The sequence below is a fragment of the Eretmochelys imbricata genome, chromosome 5, assembly GCF_965152235.1.
Source record: "Eretmochelys imbricata isolate rEreImb1 chromosome 5, rEreImb1.hap1, whole genome shotgun sequence".
Taxonomy (NCBI): domain Eukaryota; kingdom Metazoa; phylum Chordata; order Testudines; family Cheloniidae; genus Eretmochelys; species Eretmochelys imbricata.
The window spans coordinates 172,204-199,796 of record NC_135576.1 but is presented as its reverse complement, the minus strand read 5'-3'; the positions used below and the strand labels follow the sequence as shown (position 1 = coordinate 199,796).

Below are 27,593 nucleotides of genomic sequence, written 5' to 3'. Positions count from 1 at the left end.
GCTATGGAGCATGGAAAGGAGTGAGACGGGGTGGGGTGTGTGCTCTGCTGACACTTCCTGTTCCACGCTCTAGGGAAGAAAAGCCAGCTCGGAGTGGGAGATGGCATGAAGCCATCCCATGCTACATGAGCAGAAGAGGCTGGGTCAGGCCAGGGTGCCTTTCATATTCCCAGCCCAAGGCATGTGGGATTTCACAGCTCAGTTCCCAGCCTCTATGGGAAAGTGCCTCCATTTCCAAGTGAAGAGAGGGCCTGTCCTGAGGCAAATGCTGGAGGAGAGTTTCACAGAGGCAGGTGTATTACCCCCTCTAACTACCCACAGCTCAGGTGTGGCATGGAAGAGAGTGTGGCCTGAGGGCTCAGCTACAGCTAGGGAATAAGGCAGTCAGACCCGGTAGGGTCTGTAGTGGCTGGAAACAGCCACTAAGTGAGCAGCCAGGCATTTGCGGCACAGAGATATTGATGGAATGAGGAGGTGTCAGTGACTTACTCTGGGCCTGGGACTCCAGTTCCAGTTGCCTGTTGCTCTCTCTCTCCGCTTCCTCCTGTAGGTGCTTCTCCCGGGCTCTGAGCTCAACCACCAGCTCCTGGTAACTCTTCCTACAGCAGAATCTCTTGTAAGCTGCTCAGAGAGAAGCTACAGTTAGAGCAGAGACTCCGCTGAAACAACAAGGAACAAGGACAGGGCAGGAGCAGCATCCTGTAGTACCTGTGTGCCCAATACAGAGTCATACCAGAGAGACTGTGCACAGAGAAAGCTGTACCATGTCTCTCACCAGCACACCTATTGCTCACGATCCCATTGTTCTGCCAGGGACAGAAGCCAGGCTAGTAGGGCAGTGAGCACCTTGATCATACACTGCTGTCCTTCCCTAAGAAGATAATGACATTTGCTAGTCTCCCCTTCTGCTGGTGCTTCTCTCCAGCTTCCTATGACTTCTTACAATTCATCCCATCATTATAAGCTCATTAACCACTTCCCTGGACATCCACTTTACAGCGAGACCAGCTAGCTTGCACCTGCTCAGCTCTCCCTCATATGCCCCTTCCTGTCCACACTCAGACTGCCTTCCTGCTTATTGAAGGCTCTGAGCATTTGTTGTTCACACCACGAACACAAAGGGTTTGAGGTGCCTTAGCAATGGAGCCTTATCATGTTTTTCTGTCTCCAATGCCCTGGAATGCTATCGAAGGACCTTCTGTGATGAGAGAGAGGTTGGGGAAGGACTTCCGCCTCCGCTCCCAGCCTTGATATGCACTCTGGGTGGGAAGAGACCCTCCTGTCCCAATACTCACTCTTCTGGATGATTATTGCTGCCTTTTCCAAGCGGTCCATGCTCTTTGCCAGCAGTTCCTGGTGCCAGTACTTAAAAAAGAGGCGGGACTTCCTGTGGGGATGGGAGAGAATGCCAAGGCAATAGTAAGATATAGGACTCATTCCAGACCCCATCCCATCACTAGAACGGGCCCATCGTACATGAAAGGTGCCAGTTATTGCAGAGAGCTAGTCCCCACTCCACACATGCACACAGTACAGCACAGAGCCATCATGCTCAGCCCAGACCCATGTGCAGCAGTCCACACCTACCCACATCTCCAGTCTTTCAGCTCTGTACTCTGCAAAATCTCCAAGCAGCTAAGAAAGGAGGAGAAAAAAAATTAGTAAAAAGTCCCCTTCCATTTAGTGTAGCCAGAGACAGGCAACTCTTTGTACTTCATTGCACCCCTTGTGAAAGCTGGGTCCCAAATGGTAGATCTCACAGAATCACAGCTGGTGCAGGGGTTATGGTGGGGCTTGTTAGCAAACATGAATCCAGCCTTTGCCTCAGGAGGGTGATTCCCACAGATAAAGATCTTATTGTCAGAAGTTTTTTCCTTCCTAGTTCTGGGAAGCGCTCAAATCCCAGTGGATAAGTGCAGAACATGAACCTGGGTAGAGCACAACTATCAAAGGGCTAGTCGACACTAGAATCGCGATGCACTGCACAGTTGTAGCGTGCTAGTGTAGACAGTCCATGTCATTGATCGGTATAACTTACATCATTCGGGGGGTGGCTTTTCCACACCCTTGAGCAACTTAAGTTATACTGAAGTAAGCATTAGTGTGTACAAACCCTCAGTTTCATCTAACTACCCCTAGTTACACTCCTTGAGCCCCCTTAAATAATTTCTCTCCCTCCGTGGCATTTACACTCTTCATACATTTGTATCTGAATGGATTACTCCAGATAAGGCACTAAAGTCACATAGATGCTCCCTGCTGCCATTTTGCAGGGCAAACTTACGTTCAAGGTGTAAGAGTTGGTTCCATACTGGTTCAGACCAGGGTCCAGCTTACCTAGTATCTGACCCATACCAAAGCTTCATGGGGAGTGTACAGAACAAGTAATTTATGGAGTGATCCACCCCTACATTCCACTCCCAGCTTCTAGTAGTGAGAGGTCGCTCTGAGCATGGGGCTGCACCCCTGATCATCTTGTCTAATATAGCATCACAGGGACCTAACCCCCATGAACTTATCCAGTTCTTTTTTTTAACCCAGTTATACTTTTGGTCATCATAACATTCCACGACAATGAGTTCCACAGGTTAACCATGCACTGTGTGAAAGAGTACTTCCTCTTGTTTGTATTAAACCTGCGCCCTATTAATTTCATTGATGACCCCTGTTTTTTGTATTGTGTTAAAGGGTAAATAACTCTTTTCTAGTCATTTTTTCCACTCATTCATGACTTTATAGACCTCTACCGTCACCCCCCTTAGTCGTCTCTTTTCTACGCTGAAAGATCTAATCTTTTAGTCTCTCCTTGTATGGAAGCTGCTCCATATCCTTGATAATCTTTGTTGCCCTTCTCTGAACATTTTCAAGATGGTGCAACCAGAACTGGACACAATATGACAGGTGTGGACACACCATGGATTTATGTAGAGGCATTAGGATATTTTCTATCCCTTTCCTAATAGTTCCTAACATACTGTTAATCATTTTGACCACTGCTGCTTCACATAGAGCAGACGTTTTCTGAGAACTATCCACAGTGACTCCAAGATCTCTTTCTTCAGTGGTAACAGCTAATTTTAAATCCAACATTGTGTAAGTATAGTTGGGATTATTTTTTCCAATCTAGATTACTTTGCACTTATCAATGTTGAATTTCATCTGCCACTTTGTTGTCCAATCACCAACTTTTATGCGATTCCTCTGTAACTCATTGCAGTCAGCTTTGGACTTAACTACTTTGAGTAATTTTGGATCAGCTGCAAACTTTGCCACTTCACTGTTCATCCGCTTTTCCAGATCATTAAAGAATATGTACCTCTCCTCAGTCTCTCCCAGCCAGTGCCTGCTGTGTAAACATCTATCTTTCAGGTTACTTCTCTCTCACATGCAGTAATGTACATGTTTCTAGGTGGAAACATGCTGTATTACCTGCCCATCTCCCTCTAGAGCCTTTGTATCATCTCTATCCTCACTGGAGTTTGCAATTCCTCTCAATTTAGTATTATCTGTATGTTTCATTAACAGATTACACAAGGGGTGGAGGAGCCACTTGCTCCCAGACTCCATGATAGGGAGGTGCTCATTTCCTGGTCTCCCCTTGCCCCAAACTGAATAAGAGCGCTCCGACTAGCTGAGTGTTTCACACCTTTGCAATGAGCCATTGTTTTATCTGGTGGGGCAGGCAGGATGGGAGAAGGGTCTGTTTCCCAAGGGGCAGCAGGCAGGATCAGGCACTAGGACAGCAAGGATAGAGTAGACGGAAAGGGTTGGTTTACATCAAAAAAATTATGGGAGGACATCCCATCAAGAGACCCTGATGGGTGCCACTTCCCCTCCCACATCCGTGGTATGTTTTGCTTGTTTTGACTTTAAGCTCTTAGGGCAGGGACTGCATTCTCTCTCTAACCTGGGAGATATCCAAGACACTTTGGGGCACTTAATATAAACATTATAATCAATAAAAGCATACTCCTTTTCCGAGATATGAGATTCAAAAGCACCCCAAAATGGCAATCCCAAAACACCAAAAAACAAAAAAACAAAACCCCACCCCAAAGCATGACACACAAGCAAGTTGTCAATCAAAATGTAATAAACATGAAAGGTTAAGTCAGCAACTGTCTGAACAAAACATGACAGTCTGAAAGGGAGATAAGTAGCAGCAGACCCTAAATAACTACACACACACCTCCGATCACTGAGTTCAAGGAGCAGGAACTAGGAAAAGAACAGGGAGAGGAAGCAAGAAGGCAACATACACACCACATCATAATTTCCTTCTCTTCTCCCCAAAAGTTCAGTAGTACTTTGCTAGAGGCACCAGGTAATCCCAGAGCTGTAAATTATACCTCTGATTCAGCTCAGGAGGTGGATACTGTTACTGTGGTGCCACTTCCCAACTGCCCATGATCCCATCATACACAGAAAGAGTGTCCTCTTCCCTCTCTGTTCCCCTTTCAGTAGGCAGAACATCTTGCCGGTTAAGAACATGTTCTATCTGTAGTAAATGCACTCACCATGTTCTGTACCCTGCAGCCCAGAAGATCACACCACTAGTATTGAAAACTCTTCCAGACCCAAGTCTAACATACACTGTTTGTCCAGGAAAGAACTCATGGAGTCTTGAATGGATACACCTGTTGAAACTCACATATTTCCTATTCACATCAGTCAGCTTTGGGGATGGCAAAGGGGTGGGATGAATCTTTCCTGTTAGCATAGACAAATGGTCCTCATAGGTCAGCTGAAGAACTGATAGAATGGGGTTTCTCCAGTACTTTCATGATGTGTACTCTGAATATCATAAATCATCACTCAATGTAATAGGGAAGGATGTATCTCAGTATTCCTCCAGTATGCAAGCTACAGGCTTCTTCCCAGTTCCCTGCAGTCTCTCCACTATCCCATTTTCTTGGGGATGGTACTCAGCAGATTTATAAATGTACTGGACCAATACTCATCAGAAAGCCTTCAAAACTCTCTTGATACAAAACAAGTCCCTGTGACACTGCACCCCATATTCTTCACGGTAATATTATAATTATATGATTATGACATAACCATAATGTATTTTATGCAAGATAGATCATGTCAGATATCACTGGAAAGGTTCTGATTTACTGAATAAGATTATCCTATTTGTATCATTTTTGTATCCTACATGTATCATTTTTGTATCTGAAGTTAGGAACGTTGTCTATGTAACTATTACAAATGTGTTTACAAATGGGGAACACCTACTAGGCAGAATGCAATCAGTCTAGATGGCTGGCTGGGAAGGGCCCATTCAAGTTAATGAACCATTAGGGAGAACAATAGGCCTTAGGAAAAGCTTATCTCCCACCCCGGAGCCTTCCAGAGGATGCTGTAAACAGGCTCTGACTCATAGAATCATAGAATATCAGGGTTGGAAGGGACCTCAGGAGGTCATCTAGTCCAACCCCCTGCTCAAAGCAGGACCAATCCCCATCTAAATCATCCCAGCCAGGGCTTACTCAAGCCTGACCTTAAAAACTTCTAAGGAAGGAGATTCCACCACCTCCCTAGGTAACCCATTCCAGTGCTTCACCACCCTCCTAGTGAAAAAGTTTTTCCTAACATCCAATCTAAACCTCCCCCACTGCAACTTGAAACCATTACTCCTTGTTCTGTCATCTGCTACCACTGAGAACAGTCTAGATCCATCCTCTTTGGAACCCCCTTTCAGGGAGTTGAAAGCAGCTATCAAATCCCCCCTCATTCTTCTCTTCTGCAGACTAAACAATCCCAGTTCCCTCAGCCTCTCCTCATAAGTCATGCGTTCCAGCCCTCTAATCATTTTTCAGAGTAACAGCCGTGTTAGTCTGTATTCGCAAAAAGAAAAGGAGTACTTGTGGCACCTTGGAGACTAACCAATTTATTTGAGCATGAGCTTTCGTGAGCTACAGCTCACTTCATCAGATGCATACCGTGGAAACTGCAGCAGACTTTATATATACACAGAGAATATGAAACAATACCTCCTCCCACCCCACTGTCCTGCTGGTAATAGCTTATCTAAAGTAATCATCAGGTTAGGCCATTTCCAGCACAAATCCAGGTTTTCTCACCCTCCACCCCCCCATACAAATTCACTCTCCTGCTGGTGATAGCCCATCCAAAGTGACAACTCTTTACACAATGTGCATGATAATCAAGTTAGGCCATTTCCTGCACAAATCCAGGTTCTCTCACTCCCTCACCCCCCTCCAAAAACCCACCCCCATACACACACAAACTCACTCTCCTGCTGGTAATAGCTCATCCAAACTGACCACTCTCCAAGTTTAAATCCAAGTTAAACCAGAACATCTGGGGGGAGGGGGGGGCGGTAGGAAAAAACAAGAGGAAATAGGCTACCTTGCATAATGACTTAGCCACTCCCAGTCTCTATTTAAGCCTAAATTAATAGTATCCAATTTGCAAATGAATTCCAATTCAGCAGTTTCTCGCTGGAGTCTGGATTTGAAGTTTTTTTGTTTTAAGATAGCGACCTTCATGTCTGTGATTGCGTGACCAGAGAGATTGAAATTTTCTCCGACTGGTTTATGAATGTTATAATTCTTGACATCTGATTTGTGTCCATTTATTCTTTTACGTAGAGACTGTCCAGTTTGACCAATGTACATGGCAGAGGGGCATTGCTGGCACATGATGGCATAAATCACATTGGTGGATGTGCAGGTGAACGAGCCTCTGATAGTGTGGCTGATGTTATTAGGCCCTGTGATGGTGTCCCCTGAATAGATATGTGGGCACAATTGGCAACGGGCTTTGTTGCAAGGATAAGTTCCTGGGTTAGTGGTTCTGTTGTGTGGTATGTGGTTGTTGGTGAGTATTTGCTTCAGGTTGCGGGGCTGTCTGTAGGCAAGGACTGGCCTGTCTCCCAAGATTTGTGAGTGTGTTGGGTCATCCTTTAGGATAGGTTGTAGATCCTTAATAATGCGTTGGAGGGTCTCTGTGTATATATAAAGTCTGCTGCAGTTTCCACGGTATGCATCTGATGAAGTGAGCTGTAGCTCACGAAAGCTCATGCTCAAATAAATTGGTTAGTCTCTAAGGTGCCACAAGTACTCCTTTTCTTTTTGCTAATCATTTTTGTTGCCCTCCGCTGGACGCTTTCCAATTTTTCCACATCCTTCTTGTAGTGCGGGGCCCAAAACTGGACACAGTACTCCAGATGAGGCCTCACCAATGTCGAATAGAGGGGAACGATCACGTCCCTCGATCTGCTGGCAATGCCCCTACTTATACATCCCAAAATGCCATTGGCCTTCTTGGCAACAAGGGCACACTGTTGACTCATATCCAGCTTCTCATGCACTGTAACCCCTAGGTCCTTTTCTGCAGAACTGCTGCCTAGCCATTCGGTCCCTAGTCTGTAGCGGTGCATGGGATTCTTCCGTCCTAAGTGCAGGACTCTGCATTTGTCCTTGTTGAACCTCATCAGATTTCTTTTGGCCTAATGCTTAAATTTGTCTAGGTCCCTCTGTATCCTATCCCTACTCTCCAGCATATCTACCTCTCCTCCCAGTTTAATGTCATCTGCAGACTTGCAGAGGGTGCAATCCACGCCATCCTCCAGGTCATTTATGAAGATATTGAACAAAACCGGCCCCAGGACCGACCTTTGGGGCACTCCGCTTGATACCGGCTGCCAACTAGACATGGAGCCATTGATCACTACCCGTTGAGCCCGACGATCTAGCCAGCTTACTATCCACCTTATAGTCCATTCATCCAGCCCATACTTCTTTAACCTGCTGGCAAGAATACTGTGGGAGACCATGTCAAAAGCTTTGTTAGTCAAGGAATAACACGTCCACTGCTTTCCCCTCATCCACAGAACGAGTTATCTCGTCATAGAAGGCAATTAGATTAGTCAGGCATGACTTGCCCTTGGTGAATCCATGCTGACTGTTCCTGATTACTTTCCTCTCCTCTAAGTGCTTCAGAATTGATTCCTTGAGGACCTGCTCCATGATTTTTCCAGGGACTGAGGTGAGGCTGACTGGCCTGTAGTTCCCGAATCCTCCTCCTTCCCTTTTTAAAAGATGGGCACTACATGAGCCTTTTTCCAGTCGTCCGGGACCTCCCCCAATCTCCATGAGTTTTCAAAGATAATGGCCAATAGCTCTGCAATCACATCTGCCAATTCCTTTAGCACTCTCGGATGCAGCGCATCCAGCCCCATGGACTTGTGCTCGTCCAGCTTTTCTAAATAGTACCGAACCACTTCTTTCTCCACAGAGGGCTGGTCACCTCCTCCCCATGCTGTGCTGCCCAGTGCAGTAGTCTGGGAGCTGACCTTGTTCGTGAAGACAAAGGCAGATTCGTGGCTGCTAGGACCCTACACGGTCATGTGACCAGGTCACCTGGTACTGGACTCCATCTTGGAATACCAGTGTTTTTCCACTGATTGGCATGGGAACGAAGCTTGGAGACAAAGGGTTCCTGCCATATGCAAAAGCTAGTTAAGGCAGGTGAGTAACATCATCGTGGCTCTTCACAGATTCATAGATATTAAGGTCAGAAGGGACCATTATGATCATCTAGTCTGAGCTCCTGCACAACGCAGGCCACAGAATCTCACCCACCCACTCCTGCGAAAAACCTCTCACCTATGTCTGAGCTATTGAAGTCCTCAAATCGTGGTTTAAAGACTTCAAGGAGCAGAGAATCCTCCAGCAAGTGACCCATGTCCCATGCTACAGAGGAAGGCGAAAAACCTCCAGGGCCTCTTCCAATCTGCCCTGGAGGAAAATTCCTTCCCGACCCCAAATATGGTGATCAGCTAAACCCTGGGCAAGATTCACCAGCCAGATACTACAGAAAACTCTTTCCTGGGTAACTCAGATCCCATCCCATCTAACATCCCATCACAGGCCATTGGGCCTATTTACCATGAATATTTAAAGATCAATTAATTGCCAAAATCATGTTCTTCACTGACTCCCCACCCAAAGGCGACTCCTGAAAAACACCTGAGGAACAAGGACTGAACTGTGGGGAAGTGCTGGACCCAGGCTAAAGGGGAGTTTTAGCCTGTGAAAGGAACACCTGGGGTTTTTAAGCTGTAAGCAAGTGTGGGTGGCCCCTTAAGAATCTCTGCAGCCTGCTTGAATCATCGAGTGTGAGAATTTGCTAAATCATATCCTACCTATCTAGTACGTTAAGCTCAGTTTAGGATTTTGTTTATTTACTAGGTAATCTGCGTTGATCTGTTTGCTATCCCTTATAATCACTTAAAATTTATCTTTTGCAGTTAATAAACTTATTTTTGCTTTGTCTAAAACCAGTGTGTGGGAATCATAACTTGGGCAGAAGGCTGTTGCATATCTTTCTCCACACTGAGGGAGGAGGCAAATTTCATGAGCGTATACTGTACAGATCTCTGTACAGTGCAAGATGGTATAATTTTGGGCTTGCACTCCCCACTCTGGAGTGTAATTGAGTAGCTGGGCTGTTCTTTAGCTGTAGCCTCCCCATGCAGAGCATTTGTATGTTCTGCAGCCGGGTGTGTCCCTACCTGTATGTGTGCTGGAGCCTGGGAGAGGCCTTGGCAGGCTGGTCACAGCAATACAGTGTAAAGGGAGCCCAGGCTGGTGGGTCAGGGAGGCTCAGTGGTAGCCCAGTTCCAGGTACACTCCAGGGGAACCCGCCACAGTCCCATTTTCTGAAAGAAGGCTCTCTGGTAGGCCAAACATCACAAAGTGGTTAAGCAAGAGATGAGTTTCTTTGAGGAGCCTTGTGAAATTATGAATGCAAAGAAGTAATGTGAGTAACAGCCTATAACACTCAATAGCACGTAGCCATGCACTGCAATCAAGGGGCCAGGAATATCCACTGCAATTCTCTGCCATGGTCTATCTATGTCTACGATTATCAAAGGGGCTGGAGGAGCAGTAAGTTCTATGCACTGTGAAGGCTGAATATGCCTTCGCATGATGCTCAATGTCTGAGTGTAGCCCTAGCCACCAAGCATAACTACACAGAATCACCTTCGTCTTCATAACTCCCAAATGTCCTTCATGAGTCACATCCAGGACTGCATGTCGAATGAGGCTGGGATGATCATCCGTGCTCCTCTGCATAAGATATGTTGAGTAGCACATGTTTTCACTGTGAGCTCAGAACAAAATTTTGTAGAATATAGACAAAATTCTCTTAAGAACTGGATCTATCCAACCCGTTTGTACAGCATGTATCACCTTGCACAGTTCAGCATCTTGAAGAGCAGCAGTCTGCCTTAAGTCAACTGGCAAGCTGTTCAGTAAAAAGCATAACACGTACCTTGCCATTTCTGCACACGAGGGTGCCAACCCATCAGAATTTCTTGAAAGAGTATCAGTAAGTAAATTAGATCTTTGTACCAAACGAAAACCAGTCATATTGCTGCAACCGATAACCCACTGCTGCAGCCTCATGTTCAGCATATCAACAGCCTTATGACAGAGGCCCAAAATAGGCAAATCAGTTTCTAAAGTAAAATGTTTTCCCAGTAAATAGACTTTGAAGCGTACAATAGCAAAAACCATCACCAAGAACTCTAGCTCAATCTGGGAATACTTTGCTTCTGTCATGGTGAGAGTACGGGATTAGTATATAACTGGCCATCCCACCTAGAACAGAACTGTGCCCAGACCCTGATTGCATACATCAATTTGAATCACTATGGGCTTCCTTGGATCAAAATGAGAAAGAGATCTGTTTTGTCTCTTTAGTCCAAACTAACCGTCCCTTGATTAGATCTCTCAGCAGCTTGGCAAGGGTACTAAAATTGGGCAGAACACGGCCACCTACTTCTTTTACTAGGCCAAGGAATGAACGTAAACCGCTACAATCTGTATGTTTCGGTAGCGAAGCTACAGCTTGTAGCCATTCAGATGTCAGTTTCACACCATCAGCTGACAGAGAATGCCACAGAAACTCTACAGTATCTTTCACAAAACTGCAGCTGGCCACATTCAACTTTATGCCAGCTTGTTGGAGTCGGGTTAGCACCTGGTCCAGATAAGCATTATGCTCAGGAAGGGTCTTATCAAAGACAAGAATGTCTTCCAAATAGCACCATGCACGCTGGATATTACCAAAGAGCTGAGAGACCACTCTCAAATACTTCAAGGAGCAGAGACTAAACCAAAAGGGAGTCATTGATAGCAGTACCTCCCTAATGGCATGCTGAAAGCAAACTTCCAGACACAGGCATTTTCCAATAACCGGATCAGTAATCCAACACAGAGAAAATCTGGGATCCACTGACCCAACAGGTCACCTCTTTGAAGATTGGCAACTGAAACTGCTCACGTTTCTCATATTTATTAAGAGCCCTAAAGTCTGTGAAATTGAATATCACCATTCTTCTGGTATACTATCACTGTGGATAAGCTTCAATCCATGGGCCCTTTCACCTCCCAAATGATATAATCAGTTTTCATACATTGCAGTTCTGCTCAGATCTTGACAAGTATAGGAGGTACATCTCATGCACGGGGTGCAAAGGGCTTGGTGTTCAAATCCAACAGCAAAGAGTATGCATAGCCCATGGATGGAACACTGTCATTGTTAAACAAATCATGGTGTCTCTGAAGGATACATTGGGTATCCCCTTCTAATCTAGCTGACATAACCACACCTGAGATATCCTGTGAGAGCTCATGCATGATACCAAATTGTAAGCACAAATCGTAGGACAATAATGGAACAACATTCACAGCATCGTCTTTAACAAGATAAAACTTTGCAGTCAAGGCTATGCCTTTGTAGAGCACAGAACACACAGTTTCACCCACTGTCTGCAAATACAAATTCCAGGCTTTTATAACCACTGTGGTTGGGCAAATGTCCAGATTATGAACTGACCCAAAAGGGAGAATGTTAACTGCAGCACCTGTATCCACCAGGCACCTCAGCAGTGTACCATTAATTTCTATGATATGAGAGATCAGTTCCAGTGCCTTTCCACATGAGAAGATTGTATTAAAGGCAACATTGGAGTCCCTGTATTGTATTCAAGGCAACAAGGTGGTCTCATGTGGCTTCACGTTCCCAATACAGAATCATAGAACCACAGGGTCAGAAAGGACCATCTTGTCTAACCCCGTGCCAAGATGCAGGATCTGTTGTGCTTAAGCCATCCAAGATAGTTGGCTACCCAGCCTTGTTTTGAAAACCTCCAGTGAAAGAGCTTCCATGACTTCCCTAGACAATATGCACTTCAGGCCTCTTCTTGTCATAGAATATTAGGGTTGGAAGAGACCTCAGGAGGTCATCTAGTCCAATCCCCTGCTCAAAGCAGGACCAACACCAACTAAATCATCCCAGCCAAGGCTTTGTCAAGCCAGGCCTTAAAAACCCCTAAGGATGGAGATTCCACCACCTCCCTAGGTAACCCATTCCAGTGCTTCACCACCCTCCTAGTGAAATAGTGTTTCCTAACATCCAACCTAGACCTCCCCCACTGCAACTTGAGACCTTTACTTCTTGTTCTGTCATCTGCCACCACTGAGAACAGCCTAGCTCCATCCTCTTTGGAACCTCCTTTCAGGTAGTTGAAGGCTGCTATCAAATCCCCCCTCATTCTTCTCTTCGGCAGACTAAACAACACGAGTTCCCTCAGCCTCTCCTTGTAAGTCATGTGCCCCAGCCCCCAAATCATTTTCGTAGCCCTCCGCTGGACTCTCTCCAATTTCTCCACATCCTTTCTGTAGTGGGAGGAACAAAACTGGATGCAATACTTCAGATGTGGCCTCACCAGTACCGAATAGAGGGGAATAATCACTTCCCTCGATCTGTTGGCAATGCTTCTACTAATACAGCCCAAAATGCCATTGGCCTTCTTGGCAACGAGGGCACCCTGCTGACTCATATCCAGCTTCTCATCCACTGTAATCCTCAGGTCCTTTTCTGCAGAACTGCTGCTTAGCCAGTTGGTCCCAGGCCTGTAGCGGTGCATGGAATTCTTCTTTCCTAAGTTTAGGACTCTGCACTTGTCCTGCACTTGTCATGAACCAGTGTACAATGGCACACTAACTTAAAATGTCCTTTCTCTCTGCAGGCCCAGCACTCAGCAGTTCTAGCCAAGCAGGCAAAAAAATTGGCCAAGTGATCTGTACTACCACACAGGCAATTTTCACTGCTGAGGCTGTGGAGCAGGAGTATGTAGTGTCATTTGACTCTGGGTGATGGAAGTACAATGAGCAGCTAATAGTTTAAGCACAGACACAAAGGTAGCAGCAGTCTGAGACACAGAACCTCTTTCAGCCTGAGTCCTCATATGCCTTGCTCTTGGTAACTGCAGAATCAAAAGTTAGGGTTCTAGCATCTTGCACCAGTAACCTTTCACCAAGGTGGTCATTGGCTATGCCAACCACAAAAATATCCAAGAGCATGATCATCATAACATCCCCAAAAATCACAGTCCTGGGTCAACCACCATAAATAAATTCACATATGGTTTCATTAGGCTGCTGATGAGCTTCAAAAAATTGTTTTCCTCTTTAACAGAACAGAATCTCCAGTGTCAAAATACTCACTGAGATGCTGCACAGCTGCATCAAAAGAGGACTTGGGCTCCAGGAGTCCATCATAAATATCAATGCGATAACAGCCTAAGCAGTTCTGCATCTGGGGTAATCTAGCAGCATGGGAGAGTTGCATGATCTGCACACAGTTCCAGAAATTCTGAATAAAGTATCACCATTCAACAACAGAAGGATGTACAGGCAGCATGGGTTACACAATAGAAGCACTCATTGCCATAATATTATGCATAGATGCACCCCAGAATGACAATCCCAAAACAGCAAAAAATAAAAAAAATAAAAATGAAGGAAGACTCGCAGGTAAGTTGTCAAACAAAACATGTAATAGCCATGAACCAGTTAAGTCTGAACAAAACATAACAGTCTGAATGGCAGATAACTAGCAGCAGACACTGAGTAGATGCACACACCCAATGTTATACATGCACAAACACAGGAACTGGACCACTGAGTATAGAGAGTAGGGAGCAAGAAGGCAGCACACATACCCACAAACCAGATCATCAATAAAGAACTGGGGGGGGGGGGGGGAGGGAGGGAGACCGACCAGAGCTGGACACTGCCCCATTATCAGTTTCCTCCTTCAGCCGGGTGTCTCTCCTCTATGTTTCAGAGTAACAGCCGTGTTAGTCTGTATTCGCAAAAGGAAAAAAAGAGTACTTGTGGCACCTTAGAGACTAACCAATTTATTTGAGCATAAGCTTTCGTGAGCTACAGCTCACTTCATTGGATGCATACTGTGGAAACTGCAGAAGACATTATATACACAGAGACCATGAAACAATACCTCCTCCCACCCCACTCTCCTGCTGGTAATAGCTTACCTAAAGTGATCATTCTCCTTACAATGTGTATGATAATCAAGTTGGGCCATTTCCAGCACAAATCCAGGTTTTCTCACCCTCCGCCCCCCCCCCCCACACAAACTCACTCTCCACAGTATGCATCCGATGAAGTGAGCTGTAGCTCACGAAAGCTTATGCTCAAATAAATTGGTTAGTCTCTAAGGTGCCACAAGTACTCCTTTTTCTTTCTCCTCTATGTGACAGAGTTCCTATCCAAGCCAATGTGAATTATTTGAGGGAGAAAGGTTCCATACATAACTGTATCAAATGCTTTTACCAAACTCCAAATCACTATGTCTAGGTACTTATAGTCCCTTCATTGCAAGATCCCTTCCCACGCTACTCCCTTCACCTATTCAGTTTGCAATTCCTTCACAACAGCAATCAAGTTGATTTAGCAAATTTTGCTCTTCAGAAATTTCCTGTGTTGTGCTTTACTCATGACTACAGGGAGCAGAGAGGAAGGTTCTTACCTTTCCTGTGTGAGTGGGACATCTGGTTTAATTAGGAGAATTCGGTATCTGTCAGAAACAAACCAAATTTAACAACAAGGGAGAGATAAATCTCTGATGCCCTGAGCTGATCCAGTGTCCCTATTACAGCAAGGATGACTGCAAATCAGTACCCGTCCACTTCCTCCTCCTGCACCACACATACCATACCCACAGTCTTAGGTCCTTTTCACACTTTTTAATCAGGTCGTTTCACTCACTGTTGATCAGAATGGCATTTCCCTCACCCCATTATTGGAATCACTTCCCTACCGATCTTCATCAAACAACATTTCATGATTTTAACAAACCTTTCTGCAAATTCCTCAAAACAGGGTCTCCAGGAAAAGCCGTTTCGCCGAATCCGGATGGTTTCCAGCAATCCATTGTACCTGAGCTGAGGTGAGAGCACAATAAGGTTCAAAAAGAGGTTAACAGATTTTACGGCCAGAAGGGACGATTATGATCATCTAAGTCTGGCGTCCGGCACAGCATAGGTCAAAGAAGTTCATGCAGATATTCCTGTAACCAGACCAATAACTTCTGGTTGATCTAGAGACATCTGTTGGAAAAGTCATACAGCAAAACAACATTTCCAATAAGTTCTTGGAATGTATTTGGGACAAATTTGTTTCAGAAAGTGGAGAAAATAACCAGGTGGGTCAGCCTTTTTATACTTCATTTTGACCAGCAGGGAGGAACTGACTGTGAATTTGAAGGTGGAACGCAACTGGGGGAAAGTGAACATGAAATCATAGATTTCATGATTTGAAAGAAAGGAAGAAGTGAGAGCAGCTGAATAAGGACAATAGACTTCAAAAAAGCAGACATCAACAAATTCAGAAAAGTGGTAGGGTAAGGTCCATGGGAAGAAAATCTAAGGGATATAGGAGATCAGGAGAGCTGGCATTTTCTCAAGGAGACAATATTAAAGACACAACTGCAAACTATCCCAATGTGAAAAATAGGAAGAATAGGAAGAAACCAAGATGGCTCCATCAGGAGACCTTGAATGAATGACCTAAAAATAAAAAAAGCATCCTACAAAAAGCAGAGTCATGGATGAACTGCTAAGGAGGAGAACAAAATAATAGCGTAAGCATATAGGAAAAAATCAGAAAGGCTAAATCACCAAATGAGTTATACCTAGCAAAGGACATCAAATGCAATAAGAAGAGGTTCTTTAAATACATTAGGAACAAGAGAAAGATGAAGGAAAGTGTAGGTCCTCTACTTACCCAGGAAGGAGAGCTAATAAAAATAGGACATCAAGAAGACTGATGCGTTCAATCCCTATATTGCTTCAGTCTTCACTAAACAGGTTAACGGTGACCAGACGCTCCACACAATTAATATTAACAATAAGGGGAAGGATTGCAAGCCAAAACAGGGAAAGAAGAGGCTAAAGAATATTTAGACAAGTCAAAGGTAATGAGGTCAGCAAGGCCTGATGAAATTCATCCTAAGGTACTTAAGGAACTAGCAGAAGTAATCTTGGAACATGAGAAATTATCTTCAGGAACTCCTGGAGAATGGCTGAGGTCCAGAGAAGGGCAAACATAGCACCTATCTTTAAAAATGGAAACAGAGAGGACCCAAGGAATTACAGACCAGTTGGCCTAACTTCAATACCTGGAAAGATACTGAAAAAAAGTATTAAACAATTTGTCAGGACGTTGAGTTATAAAAAGGTGTTATAAGGAATAACCAGAATGGATTTTTCAAACACATATCATGCCAAACCAACCTAATTTCCTTCTTTGGCAGGGTTACCAGCCTAGTGGATACAGGGGTAAGCAGTAAACATGATATATAGTACTTTGCACTTGTCTTTATTGAATTTCATCGTGTTTCTTTCAGGCTTATTCTCCAGGTTGTCAAAGTCACTTGGAATTCTAATCCTGTCCTTGAAAGTTCTTGCAACCCCTCCCAGCTTGGTGTCATCCACAAATTTTAGAAGCTTACTCTCCTATTATCCAAGTCATTAATGAAAATATTGACTAGTACCAGACCCAGGACTGACTCCCATGGAACCCCACTTGAGACATCCTCCCAGTTTGATTGAACTATTGATAACCATTCTGAGTGTAGTCTTTCAACCACTTGTGAACCCACCTTACAGTAGTTTTATCTAGACCCATTTCCCTAGGTTTTTTTAGAAGAATATTACATGGGATGATGTCAAAAGCCTTACTAAACTCACCAAAGGCTCTTATGTAAATTAAGTTGTCATGGGATAAGAGGGAAGATCCTTTCATGGATTGAGAACTGGTTAAAAGACAGGGAACAAAGGGTAGGAATAAATGGTAAATTTTCAGAATGGAGAGGAGTAACTAGTGGTGTTCCCAAGGGTCAGTCACAGGACAATCCTATTCAACTTATTCATAAATGATCTGGAGAAAGGGGTAAACAGTGAGGTGGCAAAGTTTGCAGACGATACTAAACTGCTCAAGATAGTTAAGACCAAAGCAGACTGTGAAGAACTTCAAAAAGATCTCACAAAACTAAGTGATTGGGCAACAAAATGGCAAATGAAATTTAATGTGGTGTGACAGGGTCAGGCCGGATGGCTACAGGAGAGTGATAGAAGGCAGATATATTAGCCCCAGGTTAAGTAGGTCCCTTTTCCCTGGGTAAGGTAACAGGGACGGTTCCAGAACAATCAGGAACTTTCTGGAAACAATTAAGGTAGACAGGCTGATTAGAACACCTGCAGCCAATCAAGAAGCTGCTAGAATCAATTAAGGCAGGCTAATCAGGGTACCTGGGTTTAAAAAGGAGCTCACTTCAGTTTGTGATGTGCGTGCGAGGAGCTGGGAGCAAGAGGCTCAAGAAGCTGAGAGTGAGAAGGCATACTACTGGAAGACTGAGAAGTACAAGCATTATCAGACTTCAGGAGGAAGGGCTTGTGGTGAGAATAAAGAAGGTGTTGGGACGAGACCATGGGGAAGCAGCCCAGGGAGTTGTAGCTGTCACGCAGCTGTTACAGGAGTCACTGTCGACAGCTGCAATCCACAGGACCCTGGGCTGGAACCCAGAGTAGAGGGGGGGCCCGGGTTCCCCCCATACCTCCCTACTTGATACCGTAGGAGTTGAACTGGACTGTGAGTTCCACCAGAGGGGAAGGTCTCTGGCCTGTTCCCTGATCCACTAGGTGGATCAGCAGAGACTGCAAGGATTGTTCTTCTTCTTTTCCCCATGCTGGCCAGTGATGAGGCTAACTGAGTGAAGGGCAGGTTTGAGCCACGAAAGTGGCCAAACTGAGGGCTGCCGTGAACCTCTGAGGCGAGGAAATCCGCCAATAAGCGCAGGACCCACCAAGGCAGAGGAGGAACTTTGTCACAGTGGATAAATGTAAAGTAATGCACATTGGAAATAATAACCCCAACTATACATACAATATGATGGGGGATAATTTAGCTACAACTAATCAGGAAAGAGATCTTGGAGTTATCGTGGATAGTTCTTTGAAGACATCCATGCAGTGTGCAGCGGCAGTCAAAAAAGCAAACAGGATGTTAGGAATCATTAAAAAAGGGATAGAGAATAAAACGGAGAATATCTTATTGCCCTTATATAAATCCATGGTGCACTCACATCTTGAATAACTGCATACATATGTGGTCTCCTCATCTCAAAAAAGACATACTGGCATTAGGAAAGATTCAGAGAAGGGCAACTAAAATGATTAGGGGTTTGGAACGGGTCCCATATGAGGAGAGATTAAAGAGACTAGGACTTTTCAGCTTGGAAAAGAGGAGACTAAGGGGTGGACATGATAGAGGTCTATAAAATCATGAGTGGTGCGGAGAAAGTGAATAAAGAAAAGTTATTTACTTGTTCCCATAAGAACTAGGGGCCACCAAATTAAATTAATGGGCAGCAGGTTTAAAACAAATAAAAGGAAGTTCTTCTTCACACAGCGCACAGTCAACCTGGGGAACTCCTTGCCTGAGGAGGTTGTGAAGGCTAGGACTATAACAGGGTTTAAAAGAGAACTAGATAAGTTCATGGAGGTTAAGTCCATTAATGGCTATTAGCCAGGATGGGTAAGGAATGGCGTCCCTAGCCTCTGTTTGTCAGAGGGTGGAGATGGATGGCAGGAGAGAGATCACTTGATCGTTACCTGTTAGGTTCACTACCTCTGGGGCACCTGGCATTGGCCACTGTCAGCAGACAGGATACTGGGCTGGATGGACCTTTGGTCTGACGCAGTATGGCCATTCTTATGTTCTTAAAGTGTTAGGGCATTCAGGCTGTATTCAATTTTTTTTCTTGATCACCAAATTTTAGTATTAAATGTTATTTTCCCCCTATAAACTCCCCATTTTATTCTGAGTCATTGTTGGCATGTCTGGATGAGCAAATTGATATGGCCCTTGCCCGTGCTGCTTCCCGCAGCCCCCATTGGCTTGGAATGGCGAACAGCGGCCAGTGGGAGCTGCGATCGGCTGAACCTGCAGACGGTGCAGGCAAACAAACCATTCTGGCCCGCCAGCAGATTTCCCTGACGGGCCGCATGCCAAAGGTTGCTGATCCCTGAGCTAGAGCTAAAAATTCTTCCATGTTTTATGAGATGGTAGCCTCAGGCACTGGTAGAGACACTTCAGTTGAGGAACCCTATATTAATGATGACACCTGGATAGTATATTTTGGCCAGGTCTTTAATGATTCACCCAAACCAGCTTTTTTAAATCTAATTTTACTATAGTTGATGCAATGAGGAATCCTTGGTCTGATTTACCACTCTGGTCTCCAGTAACGGACAGTGAAGTATAGTAATTTATTTTAGTCCAACAACAGAAAAAAGCTTCAGGGGAAGATTTTTCTCCCTGCTGAAATTTTTCAGGAGAATCTTAATTGGTGGTCTTGGCTAAATTATATACAGTTGTTAATCATACTTGATTGATTCCGTCTAACTGGAAGTCCAGTACTGTAGTTCCTATTTTATTTTTTAAAAGGGAATAGAAAGAATCCTGCTTCTTACAGACCTAGTAGTCTGATAGATGTGGCAGGGAAAATTTATTCCAGATTTGTAATGGGCGACAGGGTTGGATCACTTGGTGATTACATGTTCTGTTCATTCCCTCTGGGGCACCTGGCATTGGCCACTGTTGGAAGACAGGATACTGGGCTAGACAGTCCTTTGGTCTGACCCAGTATGGCTGTTCTTGTGGTCTTAAGATAGTAAGGTAATAAGTAACAGTCAGCATGGATTTGTCAAGAACAAATTGTGTCAAACCAACCTAATTGCTTTCCTTGACAGGGTAACAAGCTTTGTGGATGGGGGGGAAAGCAGTAGATGTGGTATATCTTGACTTTAGCCAGGCTTTTGATACTGTTTCACATGCCCTTCTCATAAACAAACTAGGGAACTATAAGCTAGATGGAGCTACTATAAGATAGGTGCATAACTGGTTGGAAAACTGTTCCCAGAGAGTAGTTATCAGTGGTTCACAGTCAAGCTGGAAAGGCACATCAAGTGGGGTCCTGCAGGGATCGGTTCTGGGTCTGGTTATGTTCAATATCTTCATCAATGATGTAATTCAGCGGTGTCCAATATGTTCGCCACTAGCCACATGTGGCTAATAGGCTATTGAATTGTGGCTAATACATGTGGCTTTTTAATAATGTGGCTAATAAAAATTCAAAACCACTGATTTGATTACTACTCTGGACTGAGGAAAAAGCTAAGTATTATCTTTTGGGATGGTGACAAAATTTCTTTTTGAGACAAAAGAGGTAAAAACGAGCATTCTTTCAGCAGCTGGAAAATTCTACAGTCCAAAAGGTACTGAGGTAGGTGTTCCAACTCTCCAGATTTACATGGGGAAAAGATAAGATGTGAAGGAACTTTTCTTTGTTTGCCTTATGGGACAGCAGTTTCCATGGTTTTGAATCTTAACTGAGTATCTGCCTTACATAAATATGGGTTTTATAAAAACATAAGTTGTCTTCAAAGTAGAAAACCAAAAGGCAAACTTAGAATCATGAATCATACCCAGATCTTCTTCACAGTATCTGTCATTGTCTGTTTGACTAGTTGATTATGTTGATTAAAAGATATCAACACTAAGAGAGAAACCCAACCTATCTATAATAAATTGAAAGGTCTTATACCATGGAAATAAGGAGTACACAGGTTGTTCCTCCAGCTCCTGAAGGCAAAGACAGGGCCATCTATAATCTGGAAGAGCACAGATCTTAGACCAAAATTTAAGAAAAGCAGTACAGGCTCTACTACTTAAGAAAGAACACCCACCTCAGCATATAAAAAGTGAAAGTCTCCTCAGAAAATTATTTTGATCAATCCCTAAGGCCGAAATATGGCCCTATGCCAAACTCTGGCCCCATATGGTGACAGGTTTCAGAGTGGTAGCCGTGTTAGTCTATATCAGCAAAAACAACGAGAAGTCCTTGTGGCACCTTAGAGACTAACAAATTTATTTGTGCATAAGCTTTTGTGGGCTAGAACCCACTTCATCAGATGCATGGAGTGGAAAATACAGGAGCAGGTATAAATACACAGCACATGAAAAGATGGAGTTGCCTTACCAAGTAGGAGGTCAGTCTAACAAGACAATTCAATTAACAGTGGGATACCAAGGGAGGAAAAATCACTTTTGTAGTGGTAATGAGCATGGCCTATTTCAAACAGTTGACAAGAAGGTGTAAGTAACAGTAGGGGGAAATTAGTATGGGGGAAATTAGGTTTTGTAATGACCCAACAACTCCCAGTCTTTATTCAGGCCTAATTTGATGGTGTCCAGTTTGCAAATTAATTCCAGTTCTGCAGTTTCACGTTGGAGTCTTTTTGAAGTTTTTTTGTTGAAGATTTGCCACTTTTAGGTCTGTTATTGAGTGTCCAGGGAGATTGAAGTGCTCTCCAACTGGTTTTTGAACGTTATAATTCCTGATGTCAGATTTGTGTCCATTTATTCTTTTGCGTAGAGACTGTTCGGTTTGGCCAATGTACAGGGCAGAGAGGCATTGCTGGCACATAATGGCATATATATATCACATAGGTAGACGTGCAGGTGAATGAGCCCCTGATGGTGTGGCTGATGTGGTTAGGTCCTATGATGGTGTCCCTTGAATAGTCCCTTGGTAAGGCATCTCCATCTTTTCATGTGCTGTGTATTTATACCTGCTACTGTATTTTCCACTCCACGCAGCTGATGAAGTGGGTTCTAACCCACTAAAGCTTATGCCCAAATAAATTTGTTAGTGTCTAAGGTGCCACAAGGACTCCTCATTGTTTTTGGCCCCATAGAACATGTGTGATCTTATTTTAGCCTTAAAAGTCTTAGTTCTGAGCGACTCTGTTCTCATATGAGCAGGTAAAACAGAGCACCCCTTGAGCAGAGCTAAGGGCCATTTTGTTTTATAGAATCGTAGGACTGGAAGGGACCTCGGGAGGTCATCTAGTCCGGTCCCCTGCACTCATGGGAGGACCAAGCATTATCTAGACCATCCCTGACAGGTGTCTGTCCAACCTATTCTTAAAAACCTCCAATGATGGAGCTTCCACCACCTCAGTAGGCAATTTATTCCAGTGTTTAATCACCCTGACTGTTAGGAAGTTTTCCCTAATGTGAAACCTAAACCGCCCATACTGCAATTTAAGCCCATTGCTTCTTGTCTTATCCTCAGACGTTAATGAGAAAAATTTTTCTCCCTCCACCTTGTAACAACCTTTTATGTGCTTGAAAACTGTTATCGTTTCCTCCCTCAGTCTTCTCTTCTCCAGACTAAACAAACCCAATTTTTTCAATCTTCCTTCATAGGTCATGTTTTCTAGACCTTTCATCATTTTTGTTGCTCTTCTCTGGACTTTCTCCAAATTTGTCCACATCTTTCCTGAAATGTGGTGCCCAGAACTGGACACAAGACTCCAGCTGAGGCCTAATCAGCGTGGAGTAGAGCGGAAGAATTACTTCTTGTGTCTTACTTACATCACTCCTGCTAAGACATCCCAGAATGAGGTTTGCTTTTTTTGCAAGTAGTTCCACTGTTGACTCATTTAGCTTGTGATCCACTATGACCCCCAGATCCCTTTCTGCAGAACTCCTTCCTAGACAGTCATTTCCCATTTTGTATGTGTGCATCTGATTGTTCCTTCCTAAGTGGAGTACTTTGCATTTGTCCTTTTTGAATTTCATCCTATTTACTTCAGACCATTTCTCCAGTTTGTCCAGATCATTTTGAATTTTCATCCTATCCTCCAAAGCACTTGCAAACCCTCCCAGCTTGGTATCATCCACAAACTTTATAAGTGTACTCTGTATGCTATTATCTAACTCACTGATGAAGATATTGAACAGAACCGAACCCAGAACTGATCCCTGTGGGACCCCACTCGTTATGCCCTTTCAGCATGACTGTGAACCACTGATAACTACACTCTGGGAATGATTTTCCAACCAGTTATTCACCCACCTTATAGTAGCTCCATCTAGATTGCAATTCCCTAGTTTGTTTATGAGAAGGTCCTGCGAGACAGTATCAAAACCCTTACTAAAGTCAAGATATACCATATCTATCGCTTCCCCCCATCCACAAAGCTTGTTATCCTGTCAAAGAAAGCTATCAGGTTGGTTTGACACGATTTGTTCTTGACAAATCCATGCTGTTACTTATCACCTTATTATCTTCTAGATGTTTGCAAATTGATTACTTAATTAATTTGCTCCATTATCTTTCCGGGTACAGAAGTTAAGCTGACTGGTCTTTAATTCCCTGGGTTGTTCTTATTTTCCTTTTTATAGATGGGCACTAGATTTGCCCTTTTCCAGTCTTCTGGAATGTCTCCTGTCTTCCATGACTTTTCAAAGATAATTGCTAATGGCTCAGATATCTCCTCAGTCAGCTCTTTGAGTATTCTAGGATGCATTTCATCAAGCCCTGGTGATTTGAAGACATATAATTTGTCTAAGTAATTTTTGACTTGTTCTTTCCCTATTTTAGACTCTGATCCTACCTCATTTTCACTGGCATTCACTATGTTAAACGTCAAACCGCCACCAACCTTCTTGGTGAAAACCGAAACAAAGAAGTCATTAAGCATCTCTGCCATTTCCACATTTTCTGTTATTGTCTTTCCCCCCTCATTGAGTAACGGGCCTACTCTGTCCTTGGTCTTCCTCTTGTTTCTAATATATTTGTAGAATGTTTTCTTGTTTCCTTTTATGTCCCTAGCTAGTTTGATCTCGTTTTGTGCCTTGGCTTTTCTAATTTTGTCCCTACATACTTGTGTTATTTGTTTATATTCATCCTTTGTAATGTGACAGATTTTCTACTTTTTGTAGGACTCTTTTTTGTGTTTTAGATAATTGAAGATCTCCTGGTTAAGCCAGAGTGGTCTCTTGCCATACTTCCTATCTTTCCTATGCAGTGGGATAGTTTGTTCTTGTGCCCTTAATGTCTCTTTGAAAAACTGCCAACTGTCTTCAATTGTTTTTCCTCTTAGACTTGCTTCCCATGGGATTTTACTGACCCGAAAGACAGTTCTCCTCAGAAGAGAGCTATCACCTCAGTCGGGAAAGTACCATCTGAGGTTGGGATCTTGAATCCCAGCAACAGCATGCAGCCGACTGTGCATCTTACTAGGGGGCTGGGAGTGGGATCTCTAGTGCTAGTGCCCTGGGAGGCAGATCCTGCTGTAATTAGGAAAAGTGGTAGAGGGAGGGCTGGAGTATGAATTTTGGTGCCAGAGTCCTGGAGTGTGGAGAAGAACCCTAAACACTCAGAGTTTAAGTGGAGAAAGAGCTATGCCTTCTCTGCTCCCTGCCCCCGTCATTGCCCCTCCTGCTGAAAGAATAAGCTTTCAGTATTCATTCAAGCCATTCAGTCTTCAAACCCCACCCTCACAATGGGGTTTGTCCTGCACAGTCCCAGCTGTATCCAGCCCCCTGCTCTGTCACAGGTCTGGTTCCTAATAGGACCTGGTTGAAGGGATGCTGAGCCCCTCACTCACCTGCTCCAGCACCACTTGGCTGTCAACCACGCCCGGCTCCTTCTGGCTGTTCGGTTTGATGCAGCGCACAAAGTGTGGGTTAGCAGAGTACATTCGCTCCATCAGCACGGATAGTGAATGCTAGCAGGAGGCGGTGACACAGGTCAGCAAATGCCAAATAATTTCCTGATTTTTGGCTCATTACAACAATCTGTAACCCACTCACCCTCCTTTGTCCTAGGACTATAGAGGTGTCAACTGGCCACTTCATTCTGAATGGCCTTTTGCAACATGTGAACTCCTTATCTGTACCAACTTGTAGTTAGCTGTGACACTCTGAGTACATTGCTTCTGTGTCAGCTTGAAACTGAAAGCTTGCTTCTTTCGCCAACAAATACTAATATCAATAACATTACCTCATCCATGGGTGGCTGGCATCATAGGCATGGGAAGACTGTACCTTCACAAACAGCCTGACACGTCCCTGCCCATGCTCCATCTCCAGGACCAGGGCCAGATTAACCTTTGTGGGCCATGCGCCAAACATATTTGTGGGGCCCCATGGGGGCAAAGGAGCATGTCGTGGGGAGGTCGGTCCCCAGAGTGAGAGACCAGTCAAGGGCATTGGGGCATAGCATGGTGGGGCTGGCCCTGCTCCACCCAGCCCAGTGCAAGTGCACTGTATACAAACCGGAAGTTGCCAGATGCACACTGGCCCGCCCAGCCCTGTGCTGCCAGCGTGGCCCTTCCCCTCAGGGGTAGGCCCATGCCACGCCACACAGCCTCCGACTCCCTATGCCCAGCGTCCCCCGGAACTGCTATGCCCAGCGGCCCCCCACATAGACCCTCCATCACAAATGCACAGCGGCCTGCACACTACCACCCCTGCCCAGCACCCCCCACACACACACAGCCGCACCACTACTGCCCAATGCACTTCCCCATAGCCCACCACTACAACTACACAGCCCCCCACTCAGACCCCACACTGCCCAGCATCCCAACACACAGACCTCCCCCACCGCCCCTCAATGGGCCCTCCACTGGCCAGCAGCCCCCGCCCCCCCGACACCTCCAGAGACCCACTCCTTCACACCCTGCCCCCTGGCCACACTCACCGGCCCTGCTGGAAGGTGGCGGCGTCTGCCAGGCTGAGCTGGCAGCGCATCCGGGGCCGGTTCAGTGCCAGGCTGGGGAAATCACTCCAGCCTCTCAGGAGTGGCGCGATAAGCCAGGCCAGGGTCTGCCCCTGCCCTGGCCAGACTCCCTCAGAACCCACTTGTCTGGAGATAGGGTGACCATACATCCCCATTTGGCAGGGACAGTTCCCTTTTTAAGCTCTGTCCTGGCCTTCTTGTCTTTTTTGACAAAAATGGACATTTATCCCATTTGCTCTCGCCAACTAATTAGTTGGCGAGAGCAATGAACAAATGCCCAGTTTACAAAAAAAGTCCGGTGCCCCCCCCAGCAGGGTGTGGAGGAACATGCATGTGGGGGGTGGCGACGTGTGGTGTCAGGCAGCAGAGCTTTGGGGGTCAGCCCCAGCCCCAACCCCAGCCAGAATGGAGCTTGTGGGGGTTAGGGGCCAGCCCCAGCCCCCAGCAGCAGTGCGGAGAGGGTGTCAGCCCCAACTCCTGTCACTTGTGCAGGGAGCTGGGGCGAGGGAGGGGTCAGCCCCTGTCCTGGCAGTGGCATGCAGAGCTTGAGGAGTGGGGAGTCAGCCCCTGGCTGCGGCGTAGGGAGCTGTGCGGGAAAGGTCAGCCCCAGTGGCGGATTTAGAGTTAGTGGAGCCCTGTGCTCAGCTTCATTTTTGGGGCCCCTTCTTGGGACCCAGCCAAGAAAAAGAACATTTGCTCTTATCCCCCCCCCACCCTCGTTTTTCATTCTTTTTTTCTTCATCCTCCTCCTATAAGTAATAGCAAGTAAATGAAAATGAAGTGAGGTACCTTGATTGTTCTCGTCATCTAACTCATTTTTCCAAAGACCACTTGAAAATCGTTGGGGGTCTCGGCAAACCACAATGATCTTTCCAAATATTGTTTGTACTGTTAGCTAACTATTGTAAAGCTCTTTGGATAAGAATGCTTTATAAAAAAATGTCGGGGTGCGGGGTCTGGCCAGGACTTAGGGTGCGGGAGGGGGCTCAGGGCTGGGGGTGCAGGGTCTGGGAGGGAGTTAGGGTGAGGGAGGGGGCTCAGGGTTGGGGTGTGGAGTGCTGACCTGGGGCAGCTCCCATTTGGTGCGAGGGGTGCAGGTGGGGATGTGGGGAGGGGTGTGGGAGTCAGGGTGGGGAGGGGGCTGGGGGTGTGTGAGAGGGGTGCAGGAGTCAAGGCTGGGGATGCAGGGACTGAGAGGGAATTAGGGTGCAGGAGCGGGCTGGGGTGCAGGGTCTGGCCAGGAGTTAGGATGCAGGAGGGGGCTCAGGGTTGGGGCAGGAGGTTGGGATGAGAAGCGCTTACCTGGGGCAGCTCCTGTTTGGTGCGACGGGTGCAGGTGGGAAAGTGTGTGTGGGGGGGTGTTGCAGGAGCTCCTGTTTGGGGCTCAGGGTGGGGATGGGGATGTGGGGGGGGGTGCAGGAGTGAGGGCATTGGGGGCTGGGTATATGGGGGGTGCAGGAGTCAGGGCAGGGGGCTAGGGAAGTGTGAAGGGGTGTAGGAGTCAGGGCAGGGGGCTGAGGGTGTTGGTTGGGGTCGTGGGAGTTTTCCCAGCCCCCTGCTCTGAGCAGCTCATGGCAGGGGGC

The 27,593-nt window shown here is 45.4% G+C and overlaps 1 protein-coding gene across 1 annotated transcript in view; it reads right to left on the bottom strand.

Annotated features, from left to right (window-relative positions):
* The window catches only part of LOC144264756 (myosin-IIIb-like), a 140,142-nt gene that overhangs the window by 35,526 nt on the left and 77,023 nt on the right, over positions 1–27,593 (bottom strand). Inside the window, exons 18-23 of the mRNA XM_077816554.1 lie at positions 24,875–24,994; positions 15,210–15,295; positions 14,881–14,928; positions 1,588–1,635; positions 1,296–1,387; positions 490–621 (exon numbers count right to left, since the gene is read on the bottom strand). Coding sequence (XP_077672680.1) covers positions 490–621; positions 1,296–1,387; positions 1,588–1,635; positions 14,881–14,928; positions 15,210–15,295; positions 24,875–24,994 — 526 coding nt within the window. The remainder of the gene's footprint in view (positions 1–489; positions 622–1,295; positions 1,388–1,587; positions 1,636–14,880; positions 14,929–15,209; positions 15,296–24,874; positions 24,995–27,593) is intronic.